Raw genomic sequence first — 12,212 nt, forward strand, 5'->3', positions numbered from 1 at the left:
AGAGCGTTTAGATGTACAGTGCTGTGTTTGCCCAATGTATTGTTTTATGCATTTGCATGGTATGCTTTATACTCCTGGTGTGTTAAGGATCAGCGGGTCTTTGGCAGTACCTAGGAGCTCCCTGTCTTTGGTGGTAGTTGGAGAACGGTTTTGATATTATATTTGCCCAGATATAGTGCAATTTTGGCTGAGAGTGGAACCATGTACGGAAGGAAAGCGAGTCGTTTGTCTCCTTCTACTTCATCATAAAATGGGGTTCTCACTGCTTCCTTCTTCCTTTTAAGTGCCCTGTTGATCTGCGTTTCACTGTAGCAATTTTGGAGAAAGACTTCCCTCAGGTGTTGCAGCTCGGATGCAAATTAGAGTGTGTTCAATGAAATGTCAGATCATACGAACAGTCAAGGAAGAATGTTGCAGATGGCATGCGTCCTATGTACCAGCGTGGTAAGTACTGTTTGGCCGACCGGAGTGTCCGAGGGTTCTAGGCGCTGCAGTCTGGAACTGCACGACCACTACGGTCGCAGGTTTGAATCCCGCCTCAGGCATGGATGTGTGTGATGTCCTTAGGTTAGTTAGGTTTAAGTAGTTATAAGTTTTAGGGGACTGATGACCACAGCAGTTAAGTTCCGTAGTGCTCAGAGCCATTTAAGTACTGTTTGTCTTCGTGCTGGATGGTGGCAGCTTGTTGCATGAAGGTATAGGTCTCTGTGTGTCTTCTTCCTATGTACTGCATGGCCTAGTGAACCATCTGCCTTCCTCTTAATTAAAATATCAAGGAAGGGGAGGCATCCATTTTCCTCCATTTCCATTATAAATTTGGTGTTTGGATGGATGCTGTTGGTGTTTCTGAAACTCATCTAGCACCTGTTTTCCATGTCTGCATATAACAAAAGTGTCGTCGACATAGCTGAAGAAGTGCTTGGGTTTCTGTCTGGCACTTTGAAGGGCCACCTCCTCGAAGTGTTCGATATAGAGGTTTGAATTCACAGGAGCCAGTGGGAAGCCCATGGCCACTTTGTCAATCTGTTCGATGAATTCCCTGTGGTGCTGAAAGTAGGTTGTTAGTGCTTGTTCGAAGAGGCTGACTTTGTGGTTGTTCTGGGCTAAAAGTGTCAAGGAGTCTTGAAGGACACTTTAGTGAAAAGCGGCGTCATGTTGAAGCTCACGAGTAGGTCCTCGATTTGTAGTCGCATTTCCCTGAGTATTTTTACGAATTTGGCTGAGTTTCTCACATGGTGGCTGCAGTGTCCCACAAGGGGTTGGGGCAGTGTTGCTAGGCATCTAGCAAGTCTTTAACTGTGAGAGTTGGAGTCTGCGATCTGTCAAGAGGTACCCCTTATGGATCTTAAGGAGTCCATAGCGGTGTGGTATTGCTGGCATTCTAGGGTACAGCCACTTCTTTATTGGCGCAGGTAAGCCAGATTTCTTCAGCAGAGCTATCATCTTTCTACTCATCATTGGGGTTGTATCCTACTTCAGCATCTTACAGGCCTCGTATTGTGGCAGTAGGTTTATTTTCTACCGGTACTCGGCAGTGCTTAATAGCGCTGTAGCATTCCCTTTATCTGCTGGTAGGATCGTTATATCACTGTCATCTCTAAGGGACCAGAGAGCTGCTCGTTCTTCCGCAGATACATGATTTGTAGGCAGCTGAGATCTGTCAATTACTCTGGAAGTTTCCCACCTGACTTCCTCTGCTTCCTCCTTTGGAAGCCCTTACTGCTTCTTCCACACCACTATAATGTCTCCTTTCGGGTTTGTTGTGGGGATAGGGGAAAAATTCAGTTCTTTCTTGAGGACTGCGATTGTGGCAGTGTCCAGCTCTTTTACAGCCAAATTGATCATGGCTCTGATGTCATTCATCTCCTTTTTTGTCAAAAACGTCGCAAGATATCAATGCTACCACCCGGCTGGAGACCCAAGAAACCTTCAACAGTCTTTGCCCGGAAAGCAAACAGTCAAATTTAATGCTGTTTACAAAAGTTTGTAACACTTAGTAGAAATCTATTCTTTGTAACAGTATCCAGCTCTGTGGACTAAGATCAGTTGTGGTGAATATTGGAATTTTTACTGGGTAGACGTGATCGGAAAATGAAAAGAAGGGAACTGAAACATTTCAGATGTGGGATTAGAGAATGCCACTGAAAATTAAGTGAACTTACAAGGAATATGGAGTCCTCAGTAGAACTGTTAAGGAAAGAAATGTACAGAAAATGCTGACTAAAAGAAGGGACAGGATGATAGGATAAGTGTTAAGACATCAGGTAGTGAATTAGTCAGATGTGTTTCCATCTCACTTTGGGAAAAATGCTACTATTACACATATCAAATAAGAACTTTAAATAGTGTAGTTAATTTTTATATTAGTTACATAGTCAATAGTGGAACCTCATCACGCACTTGCAACTCTAAACTAGTAGAGAAAGAAGTGCTTATTTTGAGGAGGATACAGTGTAATTTAGTACACAGCAAGATTTGGACGATGTACTAGTTATTCCAACATATGTCTTGCAAAATGAGTGTGGCAACAAAATAGGAGGCATTAGAGCTAATATAGATGCTTCCTGGCAATTGTTCTCCCCCAAACACTACCTTGATATGGAGTAGGAAAGGGTGAAGTAATGGATGTAGTGGTACCAGTCCATGCAACATTGGGTGACTAGTCTGGTGTAGATGTAGGTGTACAAAGAATCAGATATTAATAGGCAGGGATATGGACTGTAATCACACATTTATTATGAGAGAATAAGGAACCCATTTCTTAAAGATCACAGTACTCACAGACAATGATTACACAGCACTGTGAGGGTGTTGAAAAACATCGTTGTTCAAGTGTGCTCAACATAATACTTGACAAATTAACAGTGATACATTGAATGGGAGAATCTGTGCTTGGCACTGTCATAGCAAATTCCAGAGCTAAAATGGTTGTCCATAGCATGCATGAAAGTTGGTCTGTAGAGCATTACCTGAGAAAACAGGTTGAGAACTGTTGACACACGGGTACAAGCTACAGCTGATTTTAAAGAACTGGAACATTATTAGATCAATAACATTGAAATTATGAAAATGGTTGTGTGTAAAATCACAATCTACAGTAAAATTAAAACTGAGGCTTGTGATCTATACTATCCCCAAAAGTACTTTGATATTGACACTAGAGCAGGAACACATGGAGATGCAAAATGCAGTTGCCTCATTCTTCCTTGACTGTTCGTATGATCTGACATTTCATTGAACACACTCTAATTTGCATACTAATCAGTGTACAAAGGTGAAAGTGGGTTCTGGAAGAGTTGCACTAGATTCTCATTTTAGATTTGTTTGTGGCAATAAATTTTGTTTTGTATGCAGAATATTTTCGAAAATCCATTATCTAATGTTCCTGAAAATTTGACTCCTTGGGAAACTTTGTTACTGAGTTTAAATGACCAAATTGTGTTAACAAAATACTTACAATAGATCTTATTTTCAACAGCTCCAAACTCTATCAGAGACGGCTAACATAAGATTAATTTAAATTTAATATTATGTGTGATGCTCTGCTCATGTGATAAGGTATCAGTCATCTGTTTTGTTGAGAGAAACACAGCACAGGATTTATGGTTAACATGACATTACATTTTCTGATCAAACATTACAAATCCATGTAACAAGAAAGTTACCCATTTTGGTAGAGGTATGGGAATTTAACAGTTTGAAAGTAAGAAGAGTAGTGATAACATCATTCACTACCTTCTAATTACAACAATTATGATTCAAAAAATTAAGATTTTGTTAGTGTCACTAGTGCTGAATTCCTGAGGTGCACTTCATTTGATTGTAGTCGCCAATAAAAGCCTTCTTAGTAATGAAAATACAATCTGCTCTGCAGGTAAATACGCCACACATTCTGTGGTAATTTTCTTAACAGCTTCATTACTGAGTTCCCCATCTGGACAGTGTACCTTTTTTACTTGTTTCATCAATGTTTTGCAACATAATCTTCAATTTAGGCCTATATCAATTCCATTGGGTAGAAGTGCCAGTGAGAAGTTATCAGCCTAATTATTTTATGCCTGTATGTTTTTGTCAACCTGTAAGTTTTTGTATGTGGCCAACTGGTTTATTGAGAGGTATTGGATTTATATGCTCTATCTTTTCAAATTTTTCACTTACTTCCACTTACGGATGCTGAAGCCAATAATTTCCTCTTTTTATTTTAGCATAAGTTTCTCATCAACAACAGTACATTTGGGAGCACTATGAACAAAAGATGTTGATGATGTAGGCAGATTATGCACAAACCATTTCTCTCAACTGATTTTATATCACAGTGCCTTGAACAAGAGTGATATTGATATGTTGTTGTGGTATTCAGTCCTGAGACTGGTTTGATGCAGCTCTCCATGCTACTCTATGCTGTGCAAGCTTCATCTCCCAGTACCTACTGCAGCCTACATCCTTCTAAATCTGCATAGCGTATTCATCTCTTGGTCTCCTTTTACGATTTTTACCCTCCACGCTGCCCTCCAGTACTAAATTGGTGATCCCTTAATGCCTCAGAACATGTTCTACCAACCTATCCCTTCTTCTGGTCAAGTTGTGCCACAGACTCTTCTTCTCTCCAATTGTATTCAACACCTCCTCATTAGTTATGTGATCTACCCATCTAATCTTAAGCATTCTTCTGTAGAACCACATTTCGAAAGCTTCTATTCTCTTCTTGTCTAAACTATTTATCGTCCATGTTTCACTTCCATACATGGCTACACTCCATACAAATACTTTCAGAAACGACTTCCAAACACTTAAATCTACACTCAATATTAACAAATTTCTCCTCTTCAGAAACGCTTTCCTTGCCATTCCCAGTCTACATTTTATATCCTCTCTACTTTGACCATCATCAGTTATTTTGCTCCCCAAATAGCAAAACTCCTTTACCACTTTAAGTGTCTCATTTCCTAATCTAATTCCCTCAGCATAACCTGACGTAATTCGACTACATTCCATTATCCTTGTTTTGCTTTTGTTGATGTTCATCTTATAGCCTCCTTTCAAGACACTGTCCATTTCATTCAACTGCTCTTCCAGGTTCTTTGCTTACAATGTCATCAGCGAACCTCAAAGTTTTTATTTCTTCTCCATGGATTTTAATACCTATTCCGAATGTTTCTTTTGTTTCCTTTACTGCTTGCTCAATATACAGATTGAATAACATCAGAGAGAGGCTACAACCCTGTCTCACTCCCTTCCCAACCACTGCTTCCCTTTCATGTCCCTCGACTCTTATAACTGCCGTCTGCTTTCTGTACACATTGTAAATAGCCTTTCACTCCCTGTACCACCTTCAGAATTTGAAAGAGAGTATTCCAGTCAACATTGTCAAAAGCTTTCTCTAAGTCTACAAATGTTAGGAATGTATTGGTATATCCACTGAATAACATCTGCTGAAGTGGCTTTTAGCATTAAGCACTGCACAGCCCACAACTGCTAACAGTAATGACAGGTAACATTGCAACTAGAAGCATATGAAATGAATGCAAACAAAATACCATAGTGCAGTGAATGCTTCACCTTGGGATAGACTGAATTTATGCTCTGCAGTCTTTGCATGTATCACCACGCTATTTCATTTCTAGTTGCCAGTCCTAAAGTAATTCTAAATAGAGTTCAATTAAATTACCGTGTTGCTTTGTAGAACCAGGTCCTTGATTGTCACACAGGCAGTCAATGCAAAATAATTTTTGACGGCTGAAAATCTTGGATGATATCTTGGGTCCAGTGCAAGACACTACTGTTGATTGGAGAGGAGGAGAAGTCAAAGATTACCAGAACAATAATACATTGCCCAGAAATGGGTGTCAAATGCCTGAAGTCATTTGCACTAAGCTGTGAGTGTGAAAAGTTAAGTTGATAAATGCGGGCAACAATACGCAGGTGAAGGCTGAAGACGAGTGATAAAAGGTGTGTGGATAGGAAATGCACAACACTGCAACATGAGGCAAACTTGGGTCACCAGACAATGGTCAGAGTCAGTATGTGTTGTGCTGTGCTGGCTGTGCTGTGCTGTGAAGTAACAGTGTAGCAGAGAGCTGTTAGTGTCTGCAAAGAGCACAGTGAAATGTACCACAAGGTGGAATCATGGGAATGTGGGTTAGAAAAGCTGATCAGCAAATTATATCTTTGTATTTCAGATTTGCACAAGCTGTATTAATTCGAACATATTTGTCATTTTCTTGAAGTTCTGTTGGGAGTATCTTGTCACAGTGATTGTATCAGTGAGGATCCCAGACTAAATTTCGTGTAGGATGATCTTGAGAATATTGCAAGCATTTACATCACTAATATTGCATGTAGATTGAGAAAAGTTATCAGCTAGTTGAAAGCTAATTGAAGTAATCATAGATTGTGAGTTTTGTAGAGATCAGGAGTATATTAGTAACCAGCTGAGTTCGTGGCATTGCCGGGGTAGATATTTATTCCAATCTGTTAGTCAATCTTCTCCTCCCATGTTCATTCCTTCTCCTCCTTTGCCACTCTTTTTGTCTACCCCTCGCCCACTATTTTTCCATCTTGTCACCTACTCTCTCTGCCTGTCTCATCCTTGCCCTTTCTCTCTGCCCCTCAACATCTCCTTAAGGTGTGCAGTACACCTATGAGCTCCTTTGCAGGGAGAATGACATACCTGTCTAATTACAGTGTCGTGTAGCAATTGTATTCCAGCTACCACATTGAAAAAAAATGTATTAGTCAGCAATATGAAGCACATACCAAGCAGTAGTAGGAATAAACTATTTCTTATGACTAGACACAGCCATGTTCCAGTTAAAGTTGTGCTCAATGCTATGGGATGGTGGAAACTTGTTGTTAACAAAATTAAATTTTTTTGTTGATGAGAAAGCAATGACATTGCAGAGGCAAAGGGTGAAAGAATACACAAAACAGATATTAAATGTCTAATTTTCTGTATGCAAGATATGGCAAGAGTATGTAATACTGAGATGAGTGGAATCGGAATATCTATGCCAAAGGAAAAGCAGTAACATGTACACAACATAAATTCCTGGGCAATGTGATAAATGTGTTCTATGGCAGAAATTCTGTGAGCTTATGAACAATCCAAAAAAGTACCAACTTTGCTAGAGATTAACAGCTTATGTTGAAGAGAAATGGATAGCAGAGCTAGCAAACAGTCCTACAAGGGGATAGCAAAACAGACTGCGGCTGCTGTTATTTAAAGTGGTGGGTTCCCATCCAGAAACCATTTCTCATGGTGACATTTGTTGCACATGTATCGACAAATTTAAATATGTTTAAAAGGTTACACCTTATTTAATATAACAGATGAGGTTTGTGGTTCAGATCCTACTACACAATGAATTTTCCTTCTCTTTTCCTCTAAGGAAAATCAGTAAGATACTTTTCATTGCACCATGAACGTTAGGACAGCTTGCCACAGGTGCATTTAATTTACAGTATATTTAAGAAACAACTTACTAGGGACATTATGCGTCATTTGTTTTTTTATATATTAATTTTACAGCTATTAACCAGTATAAGATTTAAATTCAGCTTTCTTAACCATTATTTTCAGTCATATATGCCAACACATGCTGTCATCAACAAAAATATAAAAGTAAGTATGATAGTAGCATCAAACCTACGAGCTGTGGAGACCCATTGTGATATTACAGCACTCTTACCAATGTTAATCCATTTACTGTTCTAATAGGTGGTAGGTAATTTCATCTCATGTGGTTACCATGCATGAAGTTGCTGTACAACAGCTCAACAGTGTGAACAGCTTTACTGTAAGATAGCTGACAGCTTAAGATAGGTTACCACTATTCTTCTTCAGCCCCAATATGATGCACATCCTCCACTTCTGAGGAAATTTGTTCCCTGAATGAAATTCCTTTTTTCACTACACCTGTGTGAACAAATTATCATGCATAAACAATGCAACACAATTTCCAAATCGACTTATCAAACAGATTTTTATGAAAATATGAGGCATATTACTGAAGTGGCAAGTGGCTTATTTTCACAAAGCATAGATTTATGTATGTTGTCATATGATTAGGTACTGCCAGAGCAATCTTGTCTAAAGAACATTGTCACAGTGCCTGTCTTCATTTGTGTTTTGAAGTGATTGACATGCAGATGTCTAGGGTGTTGCATGCTTTGCTTTTTACGGATACCACAGTTTTAATCGTTATGTCCACACAATTCAGTTTCTAAAGCATAAATGTGGCAGTACTGTGGAATAGCCTATGACATAACTAGATCTCTCTTTTCTCAAAGGTACTAGTGCTGTAGACACAGTACCTGAACAGTTGCTTGCATACTAACAAGTACAGAATATGGCACTGTGTTTCCAGGCGACTGACATTGAACTGAGGGTGACAGTATTTCCAAAATGCAGTGCAACTGTGGCTGTGATCTGCTATGTGCTGCAGACAAATAAAAATTGAATATGGCAGTACACAGTAAGTGGACCAAACATTGAATGTAAGATTACAGTTATTGGAAGAACTGTCATCATCTGTTGGAGATTACACAAGATTTTGGGTTTTTGATATGAATCGCATTTAGGGCAGATACTCACTATCACAAAGAAATAAATGTAATAGTGACCCCCAAGTGTTCGATGAAGAAATGGGACCTAGAAAAGGGCTATGTGGGGTGATCAACATACTACTGTGAGTCAGATGATCACCAGTTTGAATTTGAAGGCAGCAGGGCCTATTGCTATGAGAACTTTACTGAGACAATTGCAATGCATAAGACTTGGTGCTTAACCACATCCAGTGCCTACCCATGACTCTTAAGTTACTCAGCATATATGAAAATACCCTTTTGGTAAAATCTGTAACAAAACAAGGTGTTCTTGTTAGAGTTCAATGTGAAATAATTACCTTTCCTATACTGTTTTTGTTGCAGCCATCTGGTGCATGTACATACCCATGATTAATCTTCATTCTGTTTATACATCTGTATCTGTACTCTGATACATATGAGTGGCAGTCTTTAAAAAAGTTGGTTACATAATTAAATTTTGCTTTGTTTGCAGGTACAAATCAGCCTTGCTGGTACCCTTTTTAATTTCCGAATCACAGTAGGGTGCTTTATGACGAAAAAAGAAAAATTATGGAAAAGCTTTAGTGTAGAGTAATTCATTTCCAGCAGCAGCAGGAACAGTTGAGCTGTGTCCAGCTTATCCTGATCCTGATGACTGACTTAGCTGTGTGGATTGGCTCCCTTAGTGAGGAGCCCCACCCCCTCCCACCCAGGTCTCGCCACTCTGGTGGGTTTGTGCTTGACTATGATGGGACCACAGACTTTACAGCATCTTTTCCCGTTGGTGCTGCATGTGTATCCTCTTGGTACTCTTTTTCTGCTCCCATGGGGAACAAGTCTGTGGTGTTTCTGGTAATGTTCTGCATTGTCCACAGCTGACACAGGGACAATCTCTCACTGTTTTTTGTTCCCTTTTCCGTTCTTCATTCACCTTCACCTATCCTTCTCCACTTTGGTATTTGAGGCTCCTATTGTTATTTTTCTTCCCAGTGTGCTCCTGATGGCAGGCCCATCTGTGTGACACGTAACAGGTGACTTGATAATGTGTAATTCCCAGCCCTGGTTCAACATGTAGGGTTCAGAAGTACAAGCCAGACTCGGGGAGGGGAGATTGCCTGAGCTGCTAACTTTCCAAATTGCCAGTTGGTCTCCCTATCAGATGTTTGGGAGGCGTGACCTGTTGGGAGGTGTGACCTGAGGTATGAACAATCACCTAAGACGAGTGTGCCCACTTGTGAAGGGGACCTCTAGTTGAAAAGAGCGTGCCCTTGGAGGCACTTGCAGTCATGGGGGGTGGAGATTTCCTCACAATGAGCCAATCATCTTCACAATCAATGTCCGTTTGTTGTTGTTGTTGTTGTTGTTGTTGTTGTTGTTGTTGTCTTCAGTCCAAAGACTGGTTTCATGCAGCTCTCCATGCTAATCTATCCGGTGCAATCTTTTTCATCTCCCAGTACGTACTGCAACCTACATCCTTACAAATCTGCTTAGTGTATTCATCTCTTGGTCTTCCTCTGCGATTTTTAGCCTCCACGCTACCCTCCAATATTAAATTGGTGAGCCCTTGATGCCTCAGAACATGTCCTGCCCACTGATCCCTTCTTCTAGTGAAGTTGTGCCACAAATTTCTCTTCTCCCCATTTCTATTCAGTACCTCATCATTAGTTAGGTTCTCTACACCTGTAACCTTCAGCATTCTTCGTAGCACCACATTTCAAAAGTTTCTATTCTCTTCTTGTCTACATTGTTTATTGTCCATGTTTCACTTCCATACATGGCTACGCTCCATACAAATTCATCAGAAAGGACTTCCTGACACTTAAATCTATACTTGATGTTAGCAAATTTCTCTTCTGCAGAAACGCTTTCCTTGCCATTGCCACCTTATAACTTACATTCTCCCTGCTTCGACCATCATTTATTTTCCTCCCCAAATAGCAAAACTCACCTACTACTTTGAGTGTCTCATTTACTAACCTAATTCCATCAGCATCACCTGATTTAACCCTTTGTTGCCTGACTGTACTTAAAAGTACCAGTAAGTTTTGACTCTCATTATTTTCTCGTGGTGCAGTTTCGTGATCTGGGAGCCGGTTGGTACATAACAGTAACTCTGCTCTACTGTTTCATAGATGTTATTGTGCAATACATAGACCTCTCTGGCGGTCAGAGCTAGAAATTGTTTTTCGCGCGCTGCTGTGAAAACAGAAGATTGTATGTGCTTGTTTCCATGCTGTTGCCTGAATTTGTGCGCAATTTATTGAAACTTCCGTTGAGTTTTCCATTGTACGCACTTAGCTTCTTCGTTTTTTTATGATAGTTTGAAGCATTACGTTACGAGTGAATGGGATGAAGTGGAAAATATAAGGTGGACTTATTAGTACCGTCAGGTTGTGCAGACACTGGACTCGCATTCGGGAGGACGACGGTTCAATCCCGCGTCCGGCCGTCCTGATTTAGGTTTTCCGTGATTTCCCTAAATCACTCCAGGCAAATGCCGGGATGGTTCCTCTGAAAGGGCACGGCCGACTTCCTTCCCCATCCTTCCCTAATCCGATGAGACTGATGACCACGCTGTCTGGTCTCCTTCCCCAAACCAACCAACCCACCATCAGGTTCTGTGAACACTTTATTGTAGCAACAATGCGTTACCTCTCATTAGTTGTTCTGTCCACTTTTTCTCACTCAGAAATCGGCAAATACATTTGCCTGTGGAACAATTAGAACAAACAGGAAAGGTTTGCCAGGGAATTTACCTAAAGAAAAATGTCTAAATCAAATCACAGAGAGTCATCTTTAGACCTAACAGTATTTCAATGGAAGGAAAATAAAGTAGTGTATTTTGCGTCAAACTTCCATGGCACTGAACAGAGCGTAGTGACAAGAAAACAGAAAGATGGAACTAGTATGACTATACCATGTCCAGTTATTGTATGTGATTACAATAAAAACATGGGTGGTGTGGATCATGCAGACAGATTACGTTCAACTTGTGGTCTTGACAGGCGATCAAAGAAATGGTGGCACCGTCTCTTCTGGGGAGCAATACAAATTGCTTTTGTCAATGCTTACGTCATTTTCAGTGATCTACATGGGGCACTGCCACTGCTGGAATTCAGGCGTGCTGTGGCACTAGGGCTAATGAATGAATATGAAGTGCCAAATCTCAGAAAGAGAAACTCTGGTAAAGATGAAATAACTCTCCCAAAGAGAAGGAAGGATAACTTTTCTGTTCTGAAGGATGTACGTCTTGGAAACCGAGGAAACCATTTAGTAGTGTTCCGTTGTAAAAGAGGACGATGCGAAATGTGTGCGAAAAATAAAATTCAGCCGAGACCACATTCACAATGTAGTACATGTAAAGTGTATTTGTGCTGCAATGAGAAAAAGAACTGTTTCATACAATTTCATGAGGTATCACTAAATATGTGATATGTATATACTGTCAAAAATGTATAGCTAAGTTACTAGGTATTGTGAAGTTGCTCTAGAATAAATTTATGCGAAACTAAAAAAAAAAAAATTCAGAAATATCATATTTCTGTTAACTAATTTTCTAATGTAAAAATATTTAATATTTATCTGGAATAAAGTACAAGTTACAAAAATTGGAGCATTTTTCTGCGCATGTTGTGATTCTGTCCGTG

The 12,212-nt window shown here is 39.9% G+C and overlaps 1 protein-coding gene across 1 annotated transcript; it reads left to right on the plus strand.

Moving 5' to 3' along the window:
• Positions 1-11,331: 11,331 nt before the first annotated feature.
• LOC124719807 (piggyBac transposable element-derived protein 4-like) lies at positions 11,332-11,997 on the plus strand. The gene has a single exon (XM_047245000.1). It carries the CDS (start codon positions 11,332-11,334, stop codon positions 11,995-11,997), a length of 666 nt encoding a protein of 221 aa, XP_047100956.1.
• Positions 11,998-12,212: the final 215 nt, after the last annotated feature.

The sequence above is a fragment of the Schistocerca piceifrons genome, chromosome 11, assembly GCF_021461385.2.
Source record: "Schistocerca piceifrons isolate TAMUIC-IGC-003096 chromosome 11, iqSchPice1.1, whole genome shotgun sequence".
Classification (NCBI taxonomy): domain Eukaryota; kingdom Metazoa; phylum Arthropoda; class Insecta; order Orthoptera; family Acrididae; genus Schistocerca; species Schistocerca piceifrons.

Coding starts and splice junctions, on each gene's coding strand:
- LOC124719807 (XM_047245000.1), top strand. CDS start 11,332: ATGTCTAAATCAAATCACAGAGAGTCATCTTTAGACCTAACAGTATTT.